The sequence below is a fragment of the Acinonyx jubatus genome, chromosome B1 (genome assembly GCF_027475565.1).
Source record: "Acinonyx jubatus isolate Ajub_Pintada_27869175 chromosome B1, VMU_Ajub_asm_v1.0, whole genome shotgun sequence".
Lineage (NCBI taxonomy): Eukaryota > Metazoa > Chordata > Mammalia > Carnivora > Felidae > Acinonyx > Acinonyx jubatus.
The window spans coordinates 160,087,291-160,107,040 of record NC_069382.1 but is presented as its reverse complement, the minus strand read 5'-3'; the positions used below and the strand labels follow the sequence as shown (position 1 = coordinate 160,107,040).

Genomic DNA, 19,750 nt, shown 5'->3' with positions numbered 1-19,750 from the left:
AGCCAGGAGGATAGCCGATCCAGGCCAACCCCAGGAAGTGGCTTATCTGTCAGTGTAGGACACTCCTGTGTGGATGCTCTCCAGCCGGACCACCAGGAACACAACTGAAGCTGAATGGATCGTGTTTAATGTTCACAGCAGCGAGACCACACATGGTGCGGAAGCGTGGGGCCCTCGGGAACAGCGTGTAGAAAGATCCAGTGGGATTGGGGCTTTGGTCTGGTAATTTGGGGGAAGGTCCAAGGAACAGGGGTTTGCTCTGGAACGAGTGCTGTCGGGAAGTGGGGATAATTCTTTGATGGCGTATCACAATAAATCTCACCTAGGACAGATGAGAGCAAAGCTAATGCTGTCACCAGTAGAGCAGCGGCAGTGACTCAGACTTCGGTGGGAGAAATGAATGTTTGGTAGTTTGTGGCTTGCAGTGACCTTGTTTTTGCCTGGGCTTAGATAAAATTATGACGTGGTCTTGTTTTTTGTGTCACTTCATCGTGGTCACAGCATAACCTTGTTTGAGGTTGGTGTTTTGTGACATTGGGTGTGTCCAACCAGAAAACACGGTGGCCCAGCCGGAGTGCCAGGTCAGCTCCTAACAACATCCAAAATGTTATCTGTCGCAAGCTAGCTCCCGCCTGTCCGGGCTGTTTTTCTTGTTCTCAGCTCTGTTTAGTCTTGTCTTTCACGTCTGGAAGATGTGGTTAGATTAAAAAAAAAAAAAAAAAAAAAAGCAGTACACCATGGTATCCCAGAACTTAATTATTGAAACTGGGTGGCTCAGTCGGTTAAGCATCTGACTTCAGCTCAGGTCATGATCTCACAGTTCGTGGGTTCAAGCCCCACGTTGGGCTCTGTGCTGACAGCTCAGAGACTGGAGCCTGTTTCGGATTCTGTTTCCCTCAGTCTCTGCTCCTCCCCCACTTGTGCTCTGTCTCTCTCAAAAATAAATAAACATTAAAAAAAATTTTAAACTAGCAATTACATGCTTTCCATTGTTGTCAGCAGTTGTGTTTTTATCTGCCTTAGAGGCCTGTGGAGAAGGGCCCCTTTGCAAATACCATTCATTAGCACCCTAACCCCAACATTGTGTCCGACGTCTGACTTAGGTGACAGATGTCTAGCACCATCCAACTAGGATGGCAGTTAGGACTTGAACTCAGATTTTATGGCTTTTACTCTGGAAAACAGTGTGGAGGTTCCTCAAAAAATTAAAAATAGATCTACCCTATGACCCAGCAATAGCACTGCTAAGAATTTACCCAAGGGATACAGGAGGGCTGATGCATAGGGGCACTTGTACCCCAATGTTTATAGCAGCACTCTCAACAATAGCCAAATTATGGAAAGAGCCTAAATGTCCATCAACTGATGAATGGATAAAGAAATTGTGGTTTATACACACAATGGAGTACTACGTGGCAATGAGAAAGAATTAAATATGGCCCTTTGTAGCAACGTGGACGGAACTGGAGAGTGTGATGCTAAGTGAAATGAGCCATACAGAGAAAGACAGACACTATATGTTTTCACTCTTACGTGGATCCTGAGAAACTTAACAGAAACCCATGGGGGAGGGGAAGAAAAAAAAAAAAAGAGGTTAGAGTGGGAGAGAGCCAAAGCATAAGAGACTCTTAAAAACTGAGAACAAACTGAGGGATGATGGGGGGGTGGGAGGGAGGGGAGGGTGGGTGATGGGTGTTGAGGAGGACACCTTTTGGGATGAGCACTGGGTGTTGTATGGAAACCAATTTGACAATAAATTTCATATATTAAAAAAATAATAATAATAAAATTAAAAAAAAAAGATTTTATGGCTTTTGATCCCTTGCTCTCCCCACATGCTCTGCCGAGGGCACCAGCTGGCGACCAACCCGCACGAGAACCTGGAGCGGATTCCGAGTCCGGGAGGACTTTCCACATTGCCACTGAATTGAGCCTAAAATTCTCTCATCAGAGATCAGGACAGTAACGAAAATGGTGTAGCACCTGTAGGCTGTACATGGGCCAGAGGCACCTGTAGGGTTCCCTGGGGCTCATCTAATCCTGCAGGGCAAATGCAGATTGGGGCAGGTGCAGCAGTGAGACCCAGGCCAGAAGACTGGTAGATGGGTCTTATTCCCCTCCAGAGAGCCACACCCCCTTATTCTTCTACATTCTGTACAAATTCCCACTTGAAGACAGATTCTGAGGTAAGTTTCACAAACTTCCAGACTCCTCAGAGGACATAATTGAGGGACCAGGTCAATCAATGAACATCCAGGAAGAGGGATCGTCTCCACAGCCTTCACCCCTCCTTCTGTTCAAAGTCCAGATTGGCACAGAGGACCAACTTAGGTTGGCAGCTCATACTTATTTTTGTTCTCTGGGCTTTGGGGTTGCAGAGATGGAAAAATGAGCAGAAGCAACCTCTTTTCAGAGTTTTCCCAAACAATTTATTCTGGGGGTGGGGGTGAATGAGTCTTCACGCAGCTTTTATCACCCATTAAAAATATTTTCCGGTGTGCCTGGGTGGGTCAGTCTCACGTCCGGTTCCACACTGACAGAGCGGAGCCAGCTTGGAATTCTCTCTCTCCAAATAAATAAATAAACTTAAAAAAAATATTTTTCTACCCCTCAGCATGGGAAACAGGGAATTTTCACCTGGAAAAGAGCTCCTTAGTGAAGAGACTCAGCTTGCTACAGGAAGGATGAAGGCTCACTCTTAAAGTGTGTGTTTATTTTCAGTTATCCCAGTACAGAATGTTCTCTCAGGTAAGGTGGATTAAAAGCCTCTTGAATACAAATACAGTTGAGTTGGATCTCAGGAGGACTTGGTTAAATACACAGAAATGGTGGCTTCAACTATTAAATTACATTGCCTCTTGCCAACTCAAATCTACATCTGTTTTCTTCTCCAAGCTCCCTCCTGTGAGAAGGAGGAGGTAAAAACAAAATAAGAATTCAACCCACAACACAAGCGCCCAACCTTCTCGGAGTTTCTGTGGAATCCCACACTGCCTTAGTAGAACCTGTGTGCTCACTTGTGAAGATGCGTCCACGTTAACTTACAACGCGGATATGCGACGCCAGGGTCATCAATAAAAACTTTCTCATGAATGATCCTGTGGGGAATGAGCACAAAATTAGGAATCCTTTTTACAACATTTAATGTCGTTTCTGACTCTGGTGTCTCACAACCAAAACGGAGCTTTTCATTTGTTTGTAAGCTCCTACCTAATGTGCTTTGTTCAAAGCACTTGTAAAACAGAAGGGAACTTGGGACGCGTGGGTGGCTCAGTTGGTTTAGCGTCCAATTCTTGATGTCGGCTCATGTCATGATCTTGCAGTCATGGGATCGAGCCCCACGTTGGGCTCCACGCTGAACACGAAGCCCTGCTTGGAATTCTCTCTCCCTCGCTCTCTGTCCCTCCCCCGCTTGTGCTCCCTTGCTCTCAAAATAAATAAACATTAAAAAAATAATAAAACATAAAGGAACTAAAAAAGGGAACACAGTTGATAAGTCAATAAAGTCATTAGTCGCATAGCTTAGAAACTCTCCTGCCCTGATCGGTCTTGCTAAGTTCAGACAGGCTCCAATTATTTGGTAATAATGTAAAGGGATTGTTTATCTTATTCAAAAATCCTCTGTTAAGACTTTCAAAATTCTGGCTCTTTTGACATGAAATTAAGAGGCAAAACGCTCAAGTCCATTGCTACAACATAACAGATTTATACACTGTTTTTAAAGATGTGCTGGGGCACCTGGGTGGCTCAGTTGGTTGAGTGTCCAACTTTGGCTCAGGCCATGATCTCACGGCTCTTGAGTTCGAGCCCCGCATCAGGCTCTGTGCTGACAGCTCAGAGCCTGGAGCCTGCTTCCAATTCTGTGTCTCCCTCTCTCTCTGCCCCAGCCCACTCGCATTCTGTCTCTGTCTCTCCCAAAAATAAACAAACATTAAAAAAAAAATTAAAGATGTGCTGTCCCTCCCTCAAAGGAGCAGGCAGAGAGGAACATGGGACTCCGAGAATGGGACCCAGGGGAGAGAGGAACCCGCCTGCCTTATCTAACTGGCCCCCTGCTCCTGGAGACCCAGGCCAAAAGCCAAACTGTGCTCAGTTGTGAATTCCCCTCACACACAGTACTTCCACAATTTAAATCTCTTTTCCACAAATCTTTTCTTTTTGAGGTTAAGAAATGAGAAAGGAGATCCTCTGTTTCCTCCTTTTGTCCCCCAACTCCCAACACACCAGGCATGTAACAGGTGCTAAATGATGGCTTCATTAGAAATCTCTCCACTGGGGGCATCTCTAGGACAGGTCTAAGTGGTTTGTTTTTAGTACTATCCCACAATCAAAACCTTCCCTACTTAGCAGATATTATCTTCATGTAAATAGAAGGCAAAGGGAGACTTCTTTCTCTGTTAAAGGTGTTTTAGGTATCAAAATACAGAAATGGAGGATAAATGGAGAACACTCCTTATTCCCCAGGAACTGGGTTCCTCTGGCGGTGACAGACCTATCCTACAGACCCCATTTAACAGTTGGCCAACACCAGGCCTAGAAAAGAAAAAGGCTTTCTGGAGGTCTTTCCTTCCTACAGCCTTCATGGAGGATACAGATGACTTTCCCACAAGCCTCTGTTGTTCCAGCTCGGTCACTCAGCTGACTCGACCTGAGAGAAGAGGGACAGAAGCTGAGAGACTGACTGGCACACTGTCCCACTCTTGGCCTGTGGGTTTGCATTTCTCATAATTGGGCCCAGACAGATGCATTCAGATGACAAGTTCCTGCCCACACATGGCCCCTTGAAGTGACTGGCTGGGGGCGGGGGCCTGGGGTGTGGTGGGGAAGCCTTGAGCTTTTTAACAGCAACCTTGAGTCTGGGGCTGGAAGCCACATACTGCCCCTACTCTGGCAGGCCAGTGTAGGCAGTGGTGTGCACCCCGCTGGGGTCCCTCCCACCTCAGCTTGGAAACCACCTAAAGGTCCGGGGCTGGCTGTCACTACAACAGGGCCAGGGCCACACTGCCCGCTCTTGCCTAGAAGCCAGAAGCCGGAAGCTACTTTCTTACTTAAGGAACGGATCTTTTATTTCCTAACTGGGAAAGGACGTGTTGATATGCAGAGTCTCAGCTAAGGAATTCACTGTGCTGCCTAATATACCGCCCCTAATTCACCCCACCCCCTACCCACTGATACCCTCAATTTGCTATTCCCCAAATACAGGTTTCTGGATTACTTCTGTTGATCTTTTTTTACTCGGTGCAAGGGATGAGTTACCTCCAGAACCTTGACAGTAGCATTGCCTTTATACGTCACAATGACCAGAATGTTCTATACATTTCCACCGCTTCAAAATTACATTTGGAATGATTAGCCAGACATGAGACTTGCCAATAACTCACATTTTATAAAAAGGATTTTAAGTCCATGTGTGTAACATTACCAAGATATAATTCTCTAGGAAGGGAATTCCTATTTTATTTATTTATTTTTTTTGCAAACAATTTTAGAGGCAGGGTGTTAAACTGATTGAAATTTCACAAGATTGACATTATTGCTTAAAGTGCTTGACTTGGTTACAAAAAAAAAAAAAGATTAAGGTACAGATCATTTTAAATAAAAACTAAACTTGTTTTCTTTAGCAACAAAATGAAATGAATGCCACACAAATACAGTAACTATTTTGGTTACAAAGAAATGGAAGCCAAAAATAAATTAATGTAATACTGGAAAACAGAAATTTAATTAGGCAGAAAAGTAGGAAATAATTTTCCCTGACCCATGCCATTTACATGAGTTAATCACAATAGTGCCGATAAATGCCTTGACCATATAATAGCAAATGAGGGCAAAACATTTAGTGCACAATATTTTAATACATGTGAATATACAAAGTTGATCAAAATGCAATGTTTAAAGATAAAATCCATCTGTAATAAAGCTACACTCCAATATCTAAAATAAGCCCTAAGCTCCAGTTAGAACAGAGTTCATTGTTAGGCATGCCCATGAAATTAAGCATATCCATGAAAATAAATGCATAGGGACCACTCCTGTCATTTTTTTTTTTTTTCCCATTTCATCTGAAATCCAAAATATACCAGGCAGTAAAACCAAATATGACTGGCTTCCGAGTCAAACCAACACCCTCCTGCATTGTGTTCCTTGGCTCTCTGAGAACCAGTCCATTCGATGTTGCCTTGGAAGGAAAAATGCATCCACGTAACAGGAATGGATGTCAGCTCATTTTGCCAAAAAGTGACTTTTAAACAAATGCCTTTTTAGCAAACTGTACCATAATCTAGATGCTCGGCCAGGAAGTCACCAATAAAGCAAATACTCTTCTCTTCTCTAGGTGTAAAACACTGTAACTTATTTTAAAACCCTGCAGCAGTTAAAAGAAATACAGCAGGCCTACTCACTCCTGCCAGAAAAGGACCCACAAAAACCCTGCCATTTGAGGGAATATTGCTGAGCCTTTGTGCTATCGTTGACCTCAGAATGGTCTCACCTACCTCACACCATTCCCTGCCCTGCACGAACGATGAACAAGGGTGAAAGAGAAAGTGTTTGCATGCTACTGTCTTCACATAAAGTGAAATGATTCTGGGGAAATGTAGCTGCCTAGTGTTTGTTCCATTTACTGAAGAGGAAAGAAATTACCAGATAGCTCGAAGTTTAAAAGCTGTGATGGAGTGTTGGTGGATAAGTGTGTTTTGGTCTTTCTCCAAGCTTCTTCTCCTGCATCACACAACCATTTTAATGCCTTTGCATTTTTTCTTCCGTACTTGTTTTTATTCCTAAACTCTATCCATGAATTCAGAATTTTAACTGACCCTTTCAATTACTTCTGTTAAGTCACTGGGAAAAACTCTTCACACATACAGACCAAAAACAAAACAAAACAAAACACCCAAAACCAAACCAAACAAAACAAAAAAATCCAAACAAACAAACAAACCAACAAACAAAAACAGTAGTGAATCTGTGACTTAGCATTTAGATGTTACCTCTGTAGGCTTCCAGTTGAAACTTTCTCTAACAAATTAGCCTCAAGAGTCATTCCAAAGATAATTTTAATAGTTTTTCTTATGAACCAGCTCCAAATATATTAGATATGAACCATCATTTTTTTAAAAAAAACTTTGCAACCTACAGTCAAATATATGGGTTATATATAGTACAAACAGTTCCTCGGATCAGTTGCCTTCAATTGCAAAGTGTCTCCTCTTAAAAACGGAATAAATACTCACCTTCCAGGTAAGTGATTACTGCATATGTTTCATGAGGAAAAAAAAAAAAAAGACAAAATATTTATAAATATGAATTTGCCTCTAAATAAGGCAAGGTATATTTTCATCACTTGTATAAAATAACATGAAGATCACCCTGTTTTTGTCTTCTCCAGTGAAAAGTAAAACATTTCACTTCAAGCATGAACAAATGAAGTGTTGGCATGCTTATTTAAGTTCTGAGCAATAAACAGTTCAAGATATCTTAAAGACAAGAAATCCAGTTTTCATCTAGATAAAGTGCTATGCTCTTAATTGTTACAAAATGGCTGCTAACATTTCCAATTTCAATTTGAGTTCACATTATGCCAAACATTTGCATGTTCATTCGCTGATTTATTAGGTAACAAAATAGTATGTTCACAGTATCTTAGAAGTGTATGGAAGTCAACCGACTTCCCAAAGGAAGCCAAGATCTATGCCTCATAGTATTTGTAAGAATCCAAAAACCAGCTCAACAGCAAAACGCCAAATTGACCCTTTTAATAAAAGGTACCAATACTCAAGTGATCTAATAAATACATACATAACAAAAGTGAAAAAAGTAAAAGTAACTACAGTGAGATGAGGTTCTTCCACAAAACGGTCTTGTCAAGCGTTCTAGGAGTCTGAGCCAAAGAAAAGTTGCCATTTTGTTCATTCCTCCGCCCACCCGCTCCCACTTCCTTTGACCCACCTTCACCCCCAGCTGACTCCAGTGGTCCCTCTAGGGAAGGTTCCTTATTAGTCCTGGGACTCGCCAGCGCCTCAGTCAACAGACTGAAATGTTAAAAGGTGAACAGCTGTACAATGCGGCCAATGGTGGTGACACTGCAGTGTCTGGGTCCTTCCTGACCGAGAAGGTGGTGGGTACTGACTGGCTAAGGAGAGCTGTGCCGGAAGCAGTCACCACGGTAGCTCAGCCCTGCGGCCACAGCCTGCAGAACACCAGCCGGCCCGGGCGGATGCCTTGGAAAGCTTAGCAGCGCCAGATAAAGGACAGATACAACTCACAGGACCTTACGGAAGTAGAGCATCACTAAAAACAAATGGCGTAGGGGTATCTTCCTGAAACGTGGTTTTGGTAGAAAGGTAAGAAAAGTTAAGTTTTCACTGTCCACAAAAGCGTCCTCCTCTGGGCTCTGCCTGCCCTGAGCTCCGTGCCTTCTTAGCCTCTGGGGTCCTAACGGCGGCGGGCGGCGAGGGGAACACAGCCCCAGGCAGGCGCTAGCCACCGTGAACAGCTTCTCTCCACCCTGTTCCACCTGGAGGATGATTTTAGTATTGAGGTTACTCACTTTTAAACGTTTTCACTTGCACAAACTTAAAGCTATAGCTGCAGCCCTAACAGGTGAACTTCTACCCGATTCTGTCCTTGCGTCAGAAAAGAGGCAGAGAAGCTACAAGTGGGTAGCAGTGCTTCCCGGGACAAGTTAAAGGAATGCATTGACATGAGATCCCGGAAGCCACTTGGGACGTTTAGCAGGGACCCAAAACAGACTGTAGACCTTCCCGTAGGAAATGTCACTCTAATTGAGCCAGACGTAGTCGGTGGCGTAGCGTTTCCCCAATCCTAAAATTAGCAACTGTTACTCATACAAATCTTACTACAATCTGATTGCAGTTAACTCTACCTCAGACTAAAATAAAACCACAAGTAGTGCTGCATGTAAAAAACCAAAGGGAGAGAAAGTCTAACCCAGCCAGACCATTACACTTGGCGTAGTACCACTGGCGGGGCCACTGGGGAGGAAAGTCTGCAGAGAAACCAGGGAATAGTGCCGTGAACAGTTCCCCCCATGTGAACTCGTCCCACAGTTCTTCAAGTTATTCTCTTGACTGATAGAATAAAATATATCCGGACTCTGAATTTTTTGATATATCTGACGTCAGGCCATAGAATTCTTCAATAGCTTGGGCATCTATTTTCTGCAATAAGAGAAAGAAAACAATACAACTGTTTAATGGGATGACTGAGAGAAGGGAAGACAAACAAATGGAATGAACAAGAAGACTGAAGCAAACACTGTTTGCTACAAAATCACAACTGGGAACTTTCGACAGCAAACAGCTAATGGGGCACAGACCTGGCAATGGGGCATGATTACATACATTGCAAATCCTGGAGGAGGGAGGCCAGCCTTCAAGCTATCGGCAAACATATGTGGGCATGCTTTGAAGCAGCCAGGACGCCCGTCTTTCAAATGGTAAACTGGGGGGTCTGGGGAATAACCTTAATTCTTGCAGGTCGTCAGACTTCGTTCCCATTAGTGTCACCCTCTGAGCTAAAACGGACCTTGTCTGAGTGTGGAATTCTCTCCGGCTAGTATTCCTTTACAACAAAATCAATATATGGGAACACTTGAGTGTAACATAAAGATTTCCAGGTCCAACAGACTGAAAACATATTTTTAAATATCAATCCATACAAGAAGAATCTGGCATAATGAAAGAGTGCTTACAGAGCTTTTTATTAAGTTTATTATTGGGCTGTGTGCTGACAGCTCGGAGCCTGGAGCCTGGAGCCGGATTCTGTGTCTCCCTCTCCCTCTGCCCCTCCCCTGCTCGCACCCTGTCTGTCTCTCTCTCCAAAATAAATAAACATTAAAAAAAATTAAAAATTTAAAAAATGAAAATAAAGAGTTTATTATTTGGTCTGTAGTAGAGAGGGCTTTAGTCACAGTGGAAAATGAGACTTACATATGAATACGGTTTCAGGGGACAAAGAGATCCCACATCTATGGCTGATCAGTTAACAAGAACGCAGTTAACTCATTAGTCCCCAGTCACACCCCTTTCTCCCTTTCTATAGAGAATAAAGAACAGCAGAATTTAGTCTTGAGAGAAATGTAAATGGTTTTTAAGCCAGGTTATGGGAAAACAGGCCTATTTTAGGAAATGTCCGCACATACACGTTCCCCCAAATACAGTCTACGCTGCAGCCCCATTATAGAGTAATCTGCATACCAACCTCTACAATGTCATCATCAAACAAAAGCCAGAAGCCATGACTCTTCACAATAGTAATATAATGCCCACGATTAGGACCACTGGAAAAGAAGAAACACAAGTTATCAAGTTAACATTAACTTCTTTCAAAAACTAGGTACTTCTTTTTAGGCAGTGATCTACCTGAACAACCTCTCTCAGCAGGAGAATGGGTATAGGTCACGTCTATATCCACAATTTATGGAGGAAGACCCACGTGGTGGTGCTGTGGTGAGCATAAAGGAATCTTCTGCAAAGATGCAAAAAAGTCAGGCTTCTAAAGACCCACGGTCCAGTGGGGAAAGCAGATATTCAAATTCAACAAATATAAATGAATAATTACCATACACCTACTATGTGCCAGACTCTCTTCTGGCCGTCAGACAAAAAAGCAGTGAAGAAAACAGTGTCCCCACTTTCTTGGGATGAGGGCTGGAGAGGCACTGAACAAACTAAAATAGATTTCAATGTATACTAAGTGTGATGAAGGGGCACCTGGGTGCCTCAGTCAGTCTAGTGTCTGCCTCTTGATTTTGACTCAGGTCACCATCTCACAGTTCATGAGTTTGAGCCCCGCGTCGGGTTCTGCACGGACAGTCAACGCAGAGCCTGTCTGGGATTCTCTCCCTCCTTCTCTCTCTGCCCCTACCTCCTCCCTCTCGTTTGCTCTCTCTCAAAATAAATAAATAAACTTAAAAAAAAAAAAAGTGCCATGAAACATAAAGCAGAGTAAAGCATGGTGAGTGACAGAGGGAAGTACTATTTGATACACAATGGTGACAGTCCTCTGCTAACCCAAGATCTGAGCAGAAGGAACTTTCCCTGAGAGACGAGGTGACGAGCCATGTGGCCATGTGATGGAAGTTTACAGCAGGTGCAAAGGTACTGGGCATGGCAGGGGTGGGGGGTGGGGGGGTTCCTGAGGGGTTCACTGAAGAGCAAGGAAGCCTGAGCCCAGTGAGCCAGGGGGAGGGGAGGAAGGAGGCCACAGAGGTGGGGCATGGGGTATCATGGTTCAGATTTTGGACTCCGCGGTGAGTCAGTCAGGAAGACACTGGGGAACTCTGAGGAGTGGCATCATCTAAGTTTTAGAAATATGTTAAACTATAATATAGAATAACACGTGCTCAAAGGAAAAGGTATGTATCACATAATATGGGAAAAAGTGGAACTACACAGCTGTTACTATTAGTTAAATCTGCACGACTGAAGGAATTTAACCCCAAATCTAGAGTTCCGTTTTGTTTTTTTCAGTGTACCACTAAAGTTCAAAAGCCAAATTTGCCTTTGTTTTCTGTTGTGTGTGTGTTTTTTTTTTTTTTTAATTTTTTTAAGTAACCTCTGTGCCCAATGTGGGGCTCGATTCACAACCCAAAGACCAAGAGTCACATGCTGTACTGACTGAACCAGCCAGGTGACCCTGTCCGCTTTGTTTAAATACAAGACGAGCCACGCGAACTGTTCCTGCCTTTCTCCGACGCCATCCAGCCACGCTCTCCCCTCCCTGGGCTCTGGACCCCTGGTTTCCTGTTCTTCACACGGCGGGCCTCTGCCCTTCAGACACTCTGCGCGAAATGATCCTCTTCCGATGTGGGCCTTCCTGGCTCATTTTAGCCCTTAGGCCTCAGCCCCGATGTCACCTTGGTAGCTTCGCTTCACCAGTCCCCATCCCTGAAGAGGAACCTTCAACTGCTCTCTCTCAGCGCCCTGTTCATTCCTCATAGCGTTCCTCAAACTCGAAGTCATCTCCCAGTGCTTTTGTTTTGGTGCTGACAGGCGGTGTGCTTACTTGCTAATTATCTATCTTTCTCGCCAGAGGCTCAGCTTCATGAGAACAGGGCCCGTGGATCTTCATCACTGCTGTACCTTCAGACTCTGCTACGAACCCAAGAAACAAGGGTTCAAAGAATAACTGCAGTCGAAATCAGAGAATGAGACCGCACCAGCTGCATCCATGGGGCAGGAGGTCCTGGCGTGGACGAGGGAACGCTCAGCTCCCCAGCCTCGGAGATCCCCAGCGTCCACGGCCCAGAGCCACCTGATCCCCATGTGCAAGGCCAGCCCTGCTCTGTGTAGGAGGACAGTCCTGTCTCTAGTGGGGAAGAATTTAATGAATGCTAGTTAGTAGCACGTGTGACTCGGCACCAGTTGGCCCTTGCTGCCAGGGCCGCTCTGACCTTGAGCCCTCATTACAGAAAGTCACTATTCTGCAACCCAACCTCACTTGTCCTCCAGGTCTCCTATAGGGGTCGCATCCTTATCCTCACCAATGCTCTAGGGATTAGTCATCACCCACAGAGATCCGTACTGAAAACGTGTATATACTTCTGAGCACCTTCTGTCTCCCCATCACCTGCCCACATCAGCCCACTGCCCGCCTCGGTCACAATGCCCTCCAGGTACCGGGCTCTGCCAGCCCTAAGTTCCTGCCACGAGGTCCCACTCAACATTCACAGCTAGTTTCCAGATCACGAGCCTCGTGTGTTCTTTAGAAAAATAACTGGTGGAATTCCTCTTCAGGAAAACCACAGAGCTGGCTTATAACCGACCAAAACACAGAACACTGGGAATGTAAGAAAGGATCCTGTGACTTCAAGTCCGCTCTGCATGGGACAAATAAGGTGCTTCAGAGGCGAAGCATCCGCCGCTGTGCAGGGGGAAAAGGAAATCAGTCTACTCCTCTGCGTGGAACCATGCATCCTCTTGTTACGGTCTGTGCACCAAAATCCAATCCAGGCAGATGGAGAAGAAAATAATCCTGCTCAGTGACACACCCCTACCTAAAACCCAGAAGGGCAGGGGAACGACAGAACACAAATCTCTTCCAGCTGAGCAAAGGATAACAAACAGGTGTATTTTCAGTGGACTTTTCCATGCTTGTATCTATAGCTATGGAAGAAAAAAATATCTGCTCAAAGGACTTTCAGCAAAACACTTTTCTTCTCCGTATCTAGGAGCCTTCTCTCTTACTCTCTTTTTTCTAGTTGGGGAAGGGCTAAAAACTGCATGAAGAGTATCTTGAAGAGTACATTTTGGATTTATTTTGAGATGATAGATAAGAGCCTGGAAGACATTCTCAGAAGTCCCATTACTACGGAGTCTCACAGCCCAGGAAAGGCATAGCTGCCTCTGTTTCGGCACCCTTCTCGCGTGCACCCCGCCGTGCGCCCCGCTTTTCCGCCTGCCCTCACCTGCCACAGTGAACCACCACAGCGACCAGGTCGTACATGCGGTCCAGGTTCACGGCGTCGCTGGAGGTGTTGAAGAGCCGGAGCTCCAGCGGGAAGACCACCCGGTAAGACAGCTTGGTGTACCTGTGCAGCTGTTCCATGTACTTGAACCGCTTTAGGTGCAGGGCCAAAATCATGGGCAGCTTTTTTACTCTCATCCTAAGAAACCACGAAATAGAAAAGAAGTTGTACCCCCTAAGAGCTGTTGGGGGGCAGAATACACTGCTGCCACACAAACGGAGAGCAGAAGGGGTCTAACAGACTTCAGGTCGGCAAGTAACCACACCGCCCGTAAGAATAAAAGGATGCTTGCACACATACAGCTGGTTGACCTGCTTGCTCGGCTAACCGGGCACAGCCAGCAGGAGAGGAGGGCAACAGCAGCTCTGTTTCTCTCTGGCCAAAGGAGACAGTCCTGAAGTTTTGTACCAATGCAAATACGGTGCGCAATTGCTCTCCATTACTGCCCCCTGCCTTCCAGAAAGGAACAATATTTGGACAGCTAAACGCCCCCCTCCACCCCGCCTGGAGATAATGGAGAGGAGGGGTGACCACTTTTGGGAAGAGGACAAGAAGAAGGCTGCGGTATGGACTTCTGGGGTCTGAGGACCACGGGGGGCGCTTGGGGAAACCAAGCACGCTGGGCTCACGCTCACTCACTCTTGTGTCGGTCCTTCCCCTCGTCTAGCTCTTGGTTTCCCCACTCGTAAAATGTAGGGGTTGGCTTAAGGGCCACACTTCCCAAACTGGGCTTGTGGAGCACTGGAGACATCAGCAGAGGCGGGGTTCCTGGAGCCAAGTTTGGACAGCTACTTTCTATTTCAAAGTTCCTCCCTGTGCACTGGCAGAGAGGTTCTGAGAAATCCTACAGTAAAGGAACTGTTCTCTTTTGTCTGATGTAGCATTTCCCAAACTTACATGAACACAGAAATCTTTTTTCACTAGGTGACCATTAATACTCCTTGGTAAAAAAAAAATTCATAAAAACAATAGTTTATGGAGACAACTCTGCTGGAATAGAGATCTTTGGTCCTAGAGATCTTTGGTCCCCTTCCGGACCCCCATTCTAGGAATGCCCTGAGTCAGTGTCAATGCTGTTCAGCATGCACACATTTTCAATGCATATTATTTGAAAAGGACAAATTTTAAGAGACTGTTGTTCAGGAATCTATTGAGGTAAAACCCTGTTCGTAAAAATAAGCAAAATAACGTCTGCAGAAACAGAAGAATCATGGGAAGCCTGATATTTTACAGGAACACACAGTATTTTAATGAACATGCCTTCATGCCATATAGGAAGGCCTGGGCTGGCCTTGGGTTGACTGAGATTGTAAGGACAGGGACAAGTGAGCTCCCCTGATGACTCACAAAAATTAACCAGCTATCACTCCACTCCCATCTGCCACAAGGAGTCACCTTTTGTAAGTTTTGATGCAGCAAGGAAATATGTGCATGTCTAGGGGGGAAGAGCAGGGAAGGCTGAGCAAAGAAATGATTTCAACCTCAGCTCAAGACCCCCGAAGGTTTTAGATGGCGGTAATGGGCTTCTGTGAGCTATTCTGAATATTCCACAACCATGGGCAGAGTAAATTCAATTCATAGTAAGACTTCACAGGATAATTAAAATGTCAAGTTTCTTGGCTTCCGGGGGCAGATAACAGAGAATCACTGTTCGCACACATTGTCCAGGGGCTCTAACTTGCCGGTGCTGGTAAAAAGGCAACTATGGATCCTGTATCAATTCAGAATGTGATGCTTCTTATCACCTATCCATGCAACTGATGTGTTATTGATTTCCTCGTGTTTCCACATTAAATCATTAACTTTTTAAACCTCTTGTGCCTCTAAATAAGAAGTTCCAATATGAAGTAACAATTCTACTAGATATCTACTATGTGTTATACTCTATGCTAAATCCTTTTTATAATCTGTCTTTAATCACAAGAAAATAGTAATTATATCTGACCACCACTCATTTACCCAGCATAGTATCTGATACACAGCACACAATAAATATTTGCTGAACGAATGAATGAACAAATGATCAAACGATCAGACAAATGGACAACTTTCCAAGGCAGGCACTCTTATCCTAGTTTATCCACGGAGGAAGGCAATTGACTTCTTCAAAGCTACTTGGCCACGAGCCCACAGAACTGGGATTCAAAATCAGGTATGGTTCCTTCCCTCAAAACCAAGCCACCCTCTGGGCTAAACCCTTTTACACACCTTTTCTGGGCCTCCTGTTTGCTGCAGCACGTTTCACAATAATATTTCTGTTCACTACACAGTGTTTCTGTGTTGCTGAAGTCTCTGCAGAGAAAAATATTTTCAACTCAAAAAACAGTCCAAAATGTACTTAGTATACACCATGTTTTAAACCCTTTATCACCTGCAGGGTAATTTTTAAGTGAATGCAGGGAAAGAAGTAATGAGAAAAGACTTTTCTTATGAGTAGGGGCTATGATTGCCATTACAGCATGTCTGCTGGACTGGCTTATGGTTTCACCTTTGGAGATTTCCAAGGATAGCTTTATTAAATGGGACACAAATAGATATAAATTAGAGTTTCCAACTGATTAAAAAAAAATATCAAGTTTTAACAAGACTACCTATAAATTGGAGATTAAAAATTATAACAGAAAATACTATTGTAAACGTCCATCATTACACTGTAAGTCAGGTCCAAAAATCTCAATCACATAAAATGCAAGGTGACATTATTGTGTAGTTAATGAAAAACAGGGTATCTCAGGAGTCTGTATTTTCTAAGATCACGAAAGTAAAGATAATGAAATTTAAATCACATACAACTGCCCTTATATTGAACTAAGAAAATCTCAAATTAGCAGGAGATGCCAGCTTTCTACAATCCCCAGCTCCCCGCCCCCCACCCGGCTCCTTTTGAGAACAAATGTCATTGTGATGTTATATCTGTATTCACCCCTATCATGAGACTTACTGCACTACTTATAAGTTTTCATTTTTTAAATGTCATGGCTTTTCATTCTTTTCTGGTCATTGAGATTCTACTTAACATTCCTGTGGTACCGCTTCAAAGGCTGAGAAGAACATCCAGAATATAATAATACCCTAGAGTCTTGAGAAAGCCTGTGATGTTTCTTTATTCATAGGGAGTATCCTAGCACCAGAATGATCAGATTTTATTAAACAGAAAGTGTTATTTACATGGTGTTATGGACTCACACACATAAACAGAGCTTACCAAAAGAAAACATAGATTGCTCATTTATTCACTACTCAAATGTTTACTGACAGCACTCTGGGCTTGGTGCTAGGGGTTCACAGAGGCACCTGCCCTCACACTGCTCACAGTCTAACACGCACACATGCGAGCGAGCTGCCTAAGTGTTCAGTGCAGGTCAACAAGTCATTTCAGGGGCGCCTAGGTGGCTCAGTTAGGTAAGTGTCCGACTTCAGCTCAGGTCATGATCCCAAGGTTTGCGAGTTTAAGCTCCGTGTCAGGCTCTCTACAGTCATCAAAGAGTCTGCTTCAGATTTTCTCTCCCTCTCTCTCTGTCCCTCCCCCACTCATTCTCTCTCTCTCAAAAATAAGTAAACATTAAAAAAGAAAAATCATTTCAGGGGCACCTGGTTAAGTGTCAGACTCTTGATTTTGGTTCAGGTCATGATCTCACAGTTTGTGAGATCAAGCCCCAAGTCAGGCTCCACACTTGTGGTATCTCTCTCTCTCTCTCTCTCTCTCTGCCCCCCCCCCCCCCCACCATCTCTCTCTCTCAAAAAAGAAAAAATAATAATTTCATACAATTCTCCTGCCTAAAATGCTTCAACACTTCCTTAGTGCAATTCAGAATGAAACTTGGATTCTTTGCCATGGCCAGTAGGCCCTCAGTCCCCATAACCCTAGCTGTTCTGACCTCATCTCCTACCCTGCCTCACCTCCTTCACCCGGCTTAGGCCACACCAGCAGCTTTCTCCTGTCCCTCCAGAATGCCATACCCTTTCTGCTTCAGGGCTTCTGCAGGTGCTGCTTCCTCTGCACTAACAGCTCATTTCCAGATGCTTCCATGGCTGCCTCTGCTCATTGCTCAGAGCTCAGCACAAATGTCACCTCCTGGGAGACTTCTTTGTCCACCTTCTCCAAACCCACTCAGCCTCTATCTGGTTTGCAGTCTTGTTTTCTTCTGAGCACTTACCCTTATCTGAAACCATCCTCCTATTTGATTACATGCCTTCCCTCTATGTGGGCAATGACTCTGTCTCACTCACTGCCGCAGCCCCAGCACCATGAAGAGGCCCAATGCAGCACAGCATTCCATAATATTTGTTGGCTGAGTGAAGACAGAAGCATGTGTATAAAGTCCAGGGGAAAACACAGAGGAGGGAGAAATGAACTTGGGGTAATGTGAGTTGTTTCCAAGCGGTGATGTACAAGTCAGGCTCTCGAAGAAGGAAAGTGTGCAGGTGGGTAAGAGGCAAGCATTCCAGACAGAGGGAACGCTCCAGCATAGGGAGATGGAAGCAAGGTGTGGGTGTGCCTTAGAAGCTGGTGTGGACCCTGTGACTCTGGAAATCCACTGATGGGGCTCAGCAAGGAAAAGATGTAACCAGACAGTGCTTTCTAGAGTAACCATTTCTGGCAGCACTACAGAGGAAGGACAGGAGGTGTTGAGAGGCAAGAAAATGATTTAGAAGACAGTTATACTCAAATCTCAGATCTCAGCTGCTCGGTGCGTAATACAGACTCACACTTAACTGAATGAACACAGGCTAACTCCTTTTTATTTTATTTTTTTTTAAGTTTATGTATTTATTTGGAGAGAGTGTGAGAGCGAGCATGAGGAGGGGAGGGGCAGAGAGAGGGAGAGAGAATCCCAAGCAGGCTCTGCACTGTCAGCGCAGAGCCCGGCGTGGGGCTCAAACTCACGAACCGTGAGGTCACGATTTGAGCCGAGGTCAAGAGTCTGATGCTCAACCAAAGGAGCCACTCAGGCGCCCCCAGACTAACTCTTTAATGAAGTAATTGATGTGAAATCCTTTCTTGGCCTGCACAGGGTTGGGGTGGAATGGGGCTGGGGGAGACAAGGGAGAGGGGGAGGAGAGTATGGGTGGGTGATGGTGGAGGTTCATATCCATGGGATTTCTACCACAGATACAGCTCTTTATCCAGCTCAAGAGCCAGAATAACCAAGGCAAGCACAGCAGTGAATAAGGAATTAAATACTTTCTACTCTTACTTTTCAAAGAAAGTTTTCTGAAGTGATTGCAGACCCACACGAGTGGAAATATAGCAAAAGTTAGTACTTAATATAAAGACCTGATTTAAAATTCACCTCCATCCTGCCACACCCCGGCTGGCTGGGGGCTTACTGCCACGAGACACAGGGCAATGCTTCCAGGGCATCTGTGAGTTGAGAAGTGGAAAATGAGGCTACATCAGGGAAAAGGGCTGACCCAGCAGGAGACTCGGAGGCAGAGCAGGTCTGTCAATAGAGGCTGTACAGTTGTTGGAATCAAAGCAGGCAACAAGGGGTGAGGAAACCTTTCAAGGAGAAAGTCAAAGAGGAGGGAGAGAGGAGAGAGGCCTTTCTGATGCTCAGGATAAATGACCAAAGCACAGAGGTAAGGTTAGGGGAAAGCACAAAACTCTGTATTTCTTTACAAAGAGTTACAATAGCAATAAAACATTGTTTGGAAATGAATCTAGTAAGAAATAGAAGTCTTTATAAAGAAAACTATGAAATTCTAGAAAAATATATGAAAGAAAACTTGAAAACCTGAAGAAAGACTATGTTTCCGGGTAGAAAGACTGTTGTAAAGACAGCCGTTGTGTCCAAGATTATGTCCATGTTTGACACATTTTTTAGTACAGTCTTAACTCTTCCACTCAATGCAATAGTTCAGAAATTGATTTTTTTTTTTTTTTTTTAATTCTCAAACAACACTTCCCGATAAGTGTCCTGTCATGATCCCCACAGAAAAGGTTACCCTGTAGAAGAGTTAGCCCAGAGCAGCTCCAGGCTGTGCCTGACCTCCCAGGAGCCAAGGGGATCAATCCACACCTGTAACCTATTTCCTGGTGCACACCAGCTGGGAAACTTTGTTCTGGGGTTGACATCGGCAACATCAGCGGTTCTCTGGGCTGCCCATTAGAGTTACCCGGGGAGCTTTCGAAACACACTCAATGCCTAATTCCTCCCCCTGGCCCCCACTTGATTACACCAGAATCTCTCCAGGTAGAATCCAGGCATTATTGTTCTTAAAGTTTCCCTTTAAGAATATGCTTCGAAGTCTGAGAGC

At 44.6% G+C, this 19,750-nt stretch overlaps 1 protein-coding gene across 3 annotated transcripts in view; it reads right to left on the bottom strand.

Moving 5' to 3' along the window:
• Window positions 1-5,694: 5,694 nt before the first annotated feature.
• Window positions 5,695-19,750, bottom strand: part of USP46 (ubiquitin specific peptidase 46) — a 60,970-nt gene continuing 46,914 nt past the window's right edge. For 2 of the 3 annotated variants that reach the window (XM_027056658.2, XM_027056664.2), the window contains exons 6-9: window positions 15,698-15,781; window positions 13,430-13,627; window positions 10,222-10,300; window positions 5,695-9,179 (exon numbers count right to left, since the gene is read on the bottom strand). In XM_027056658.2, coding sequence (XP_026912459.1) covers window positions 9,078-9,179; window positions 10,222-10,300; window positions 13,430-13,627; window positions 15,698-15,781 — 463 coding nt within the window. In that variant the 3' untranslated portion in view covers window positions 5,695-9,077. The remainder of the gene's footprint in view (window positions 9,180-10,221; window positions 10,301-13,429; window positions 13,628-15,697; window positions 15,782-19,750) is intronic. The other variant, XM_027056672.2, reaches the window with a different exon arrangement.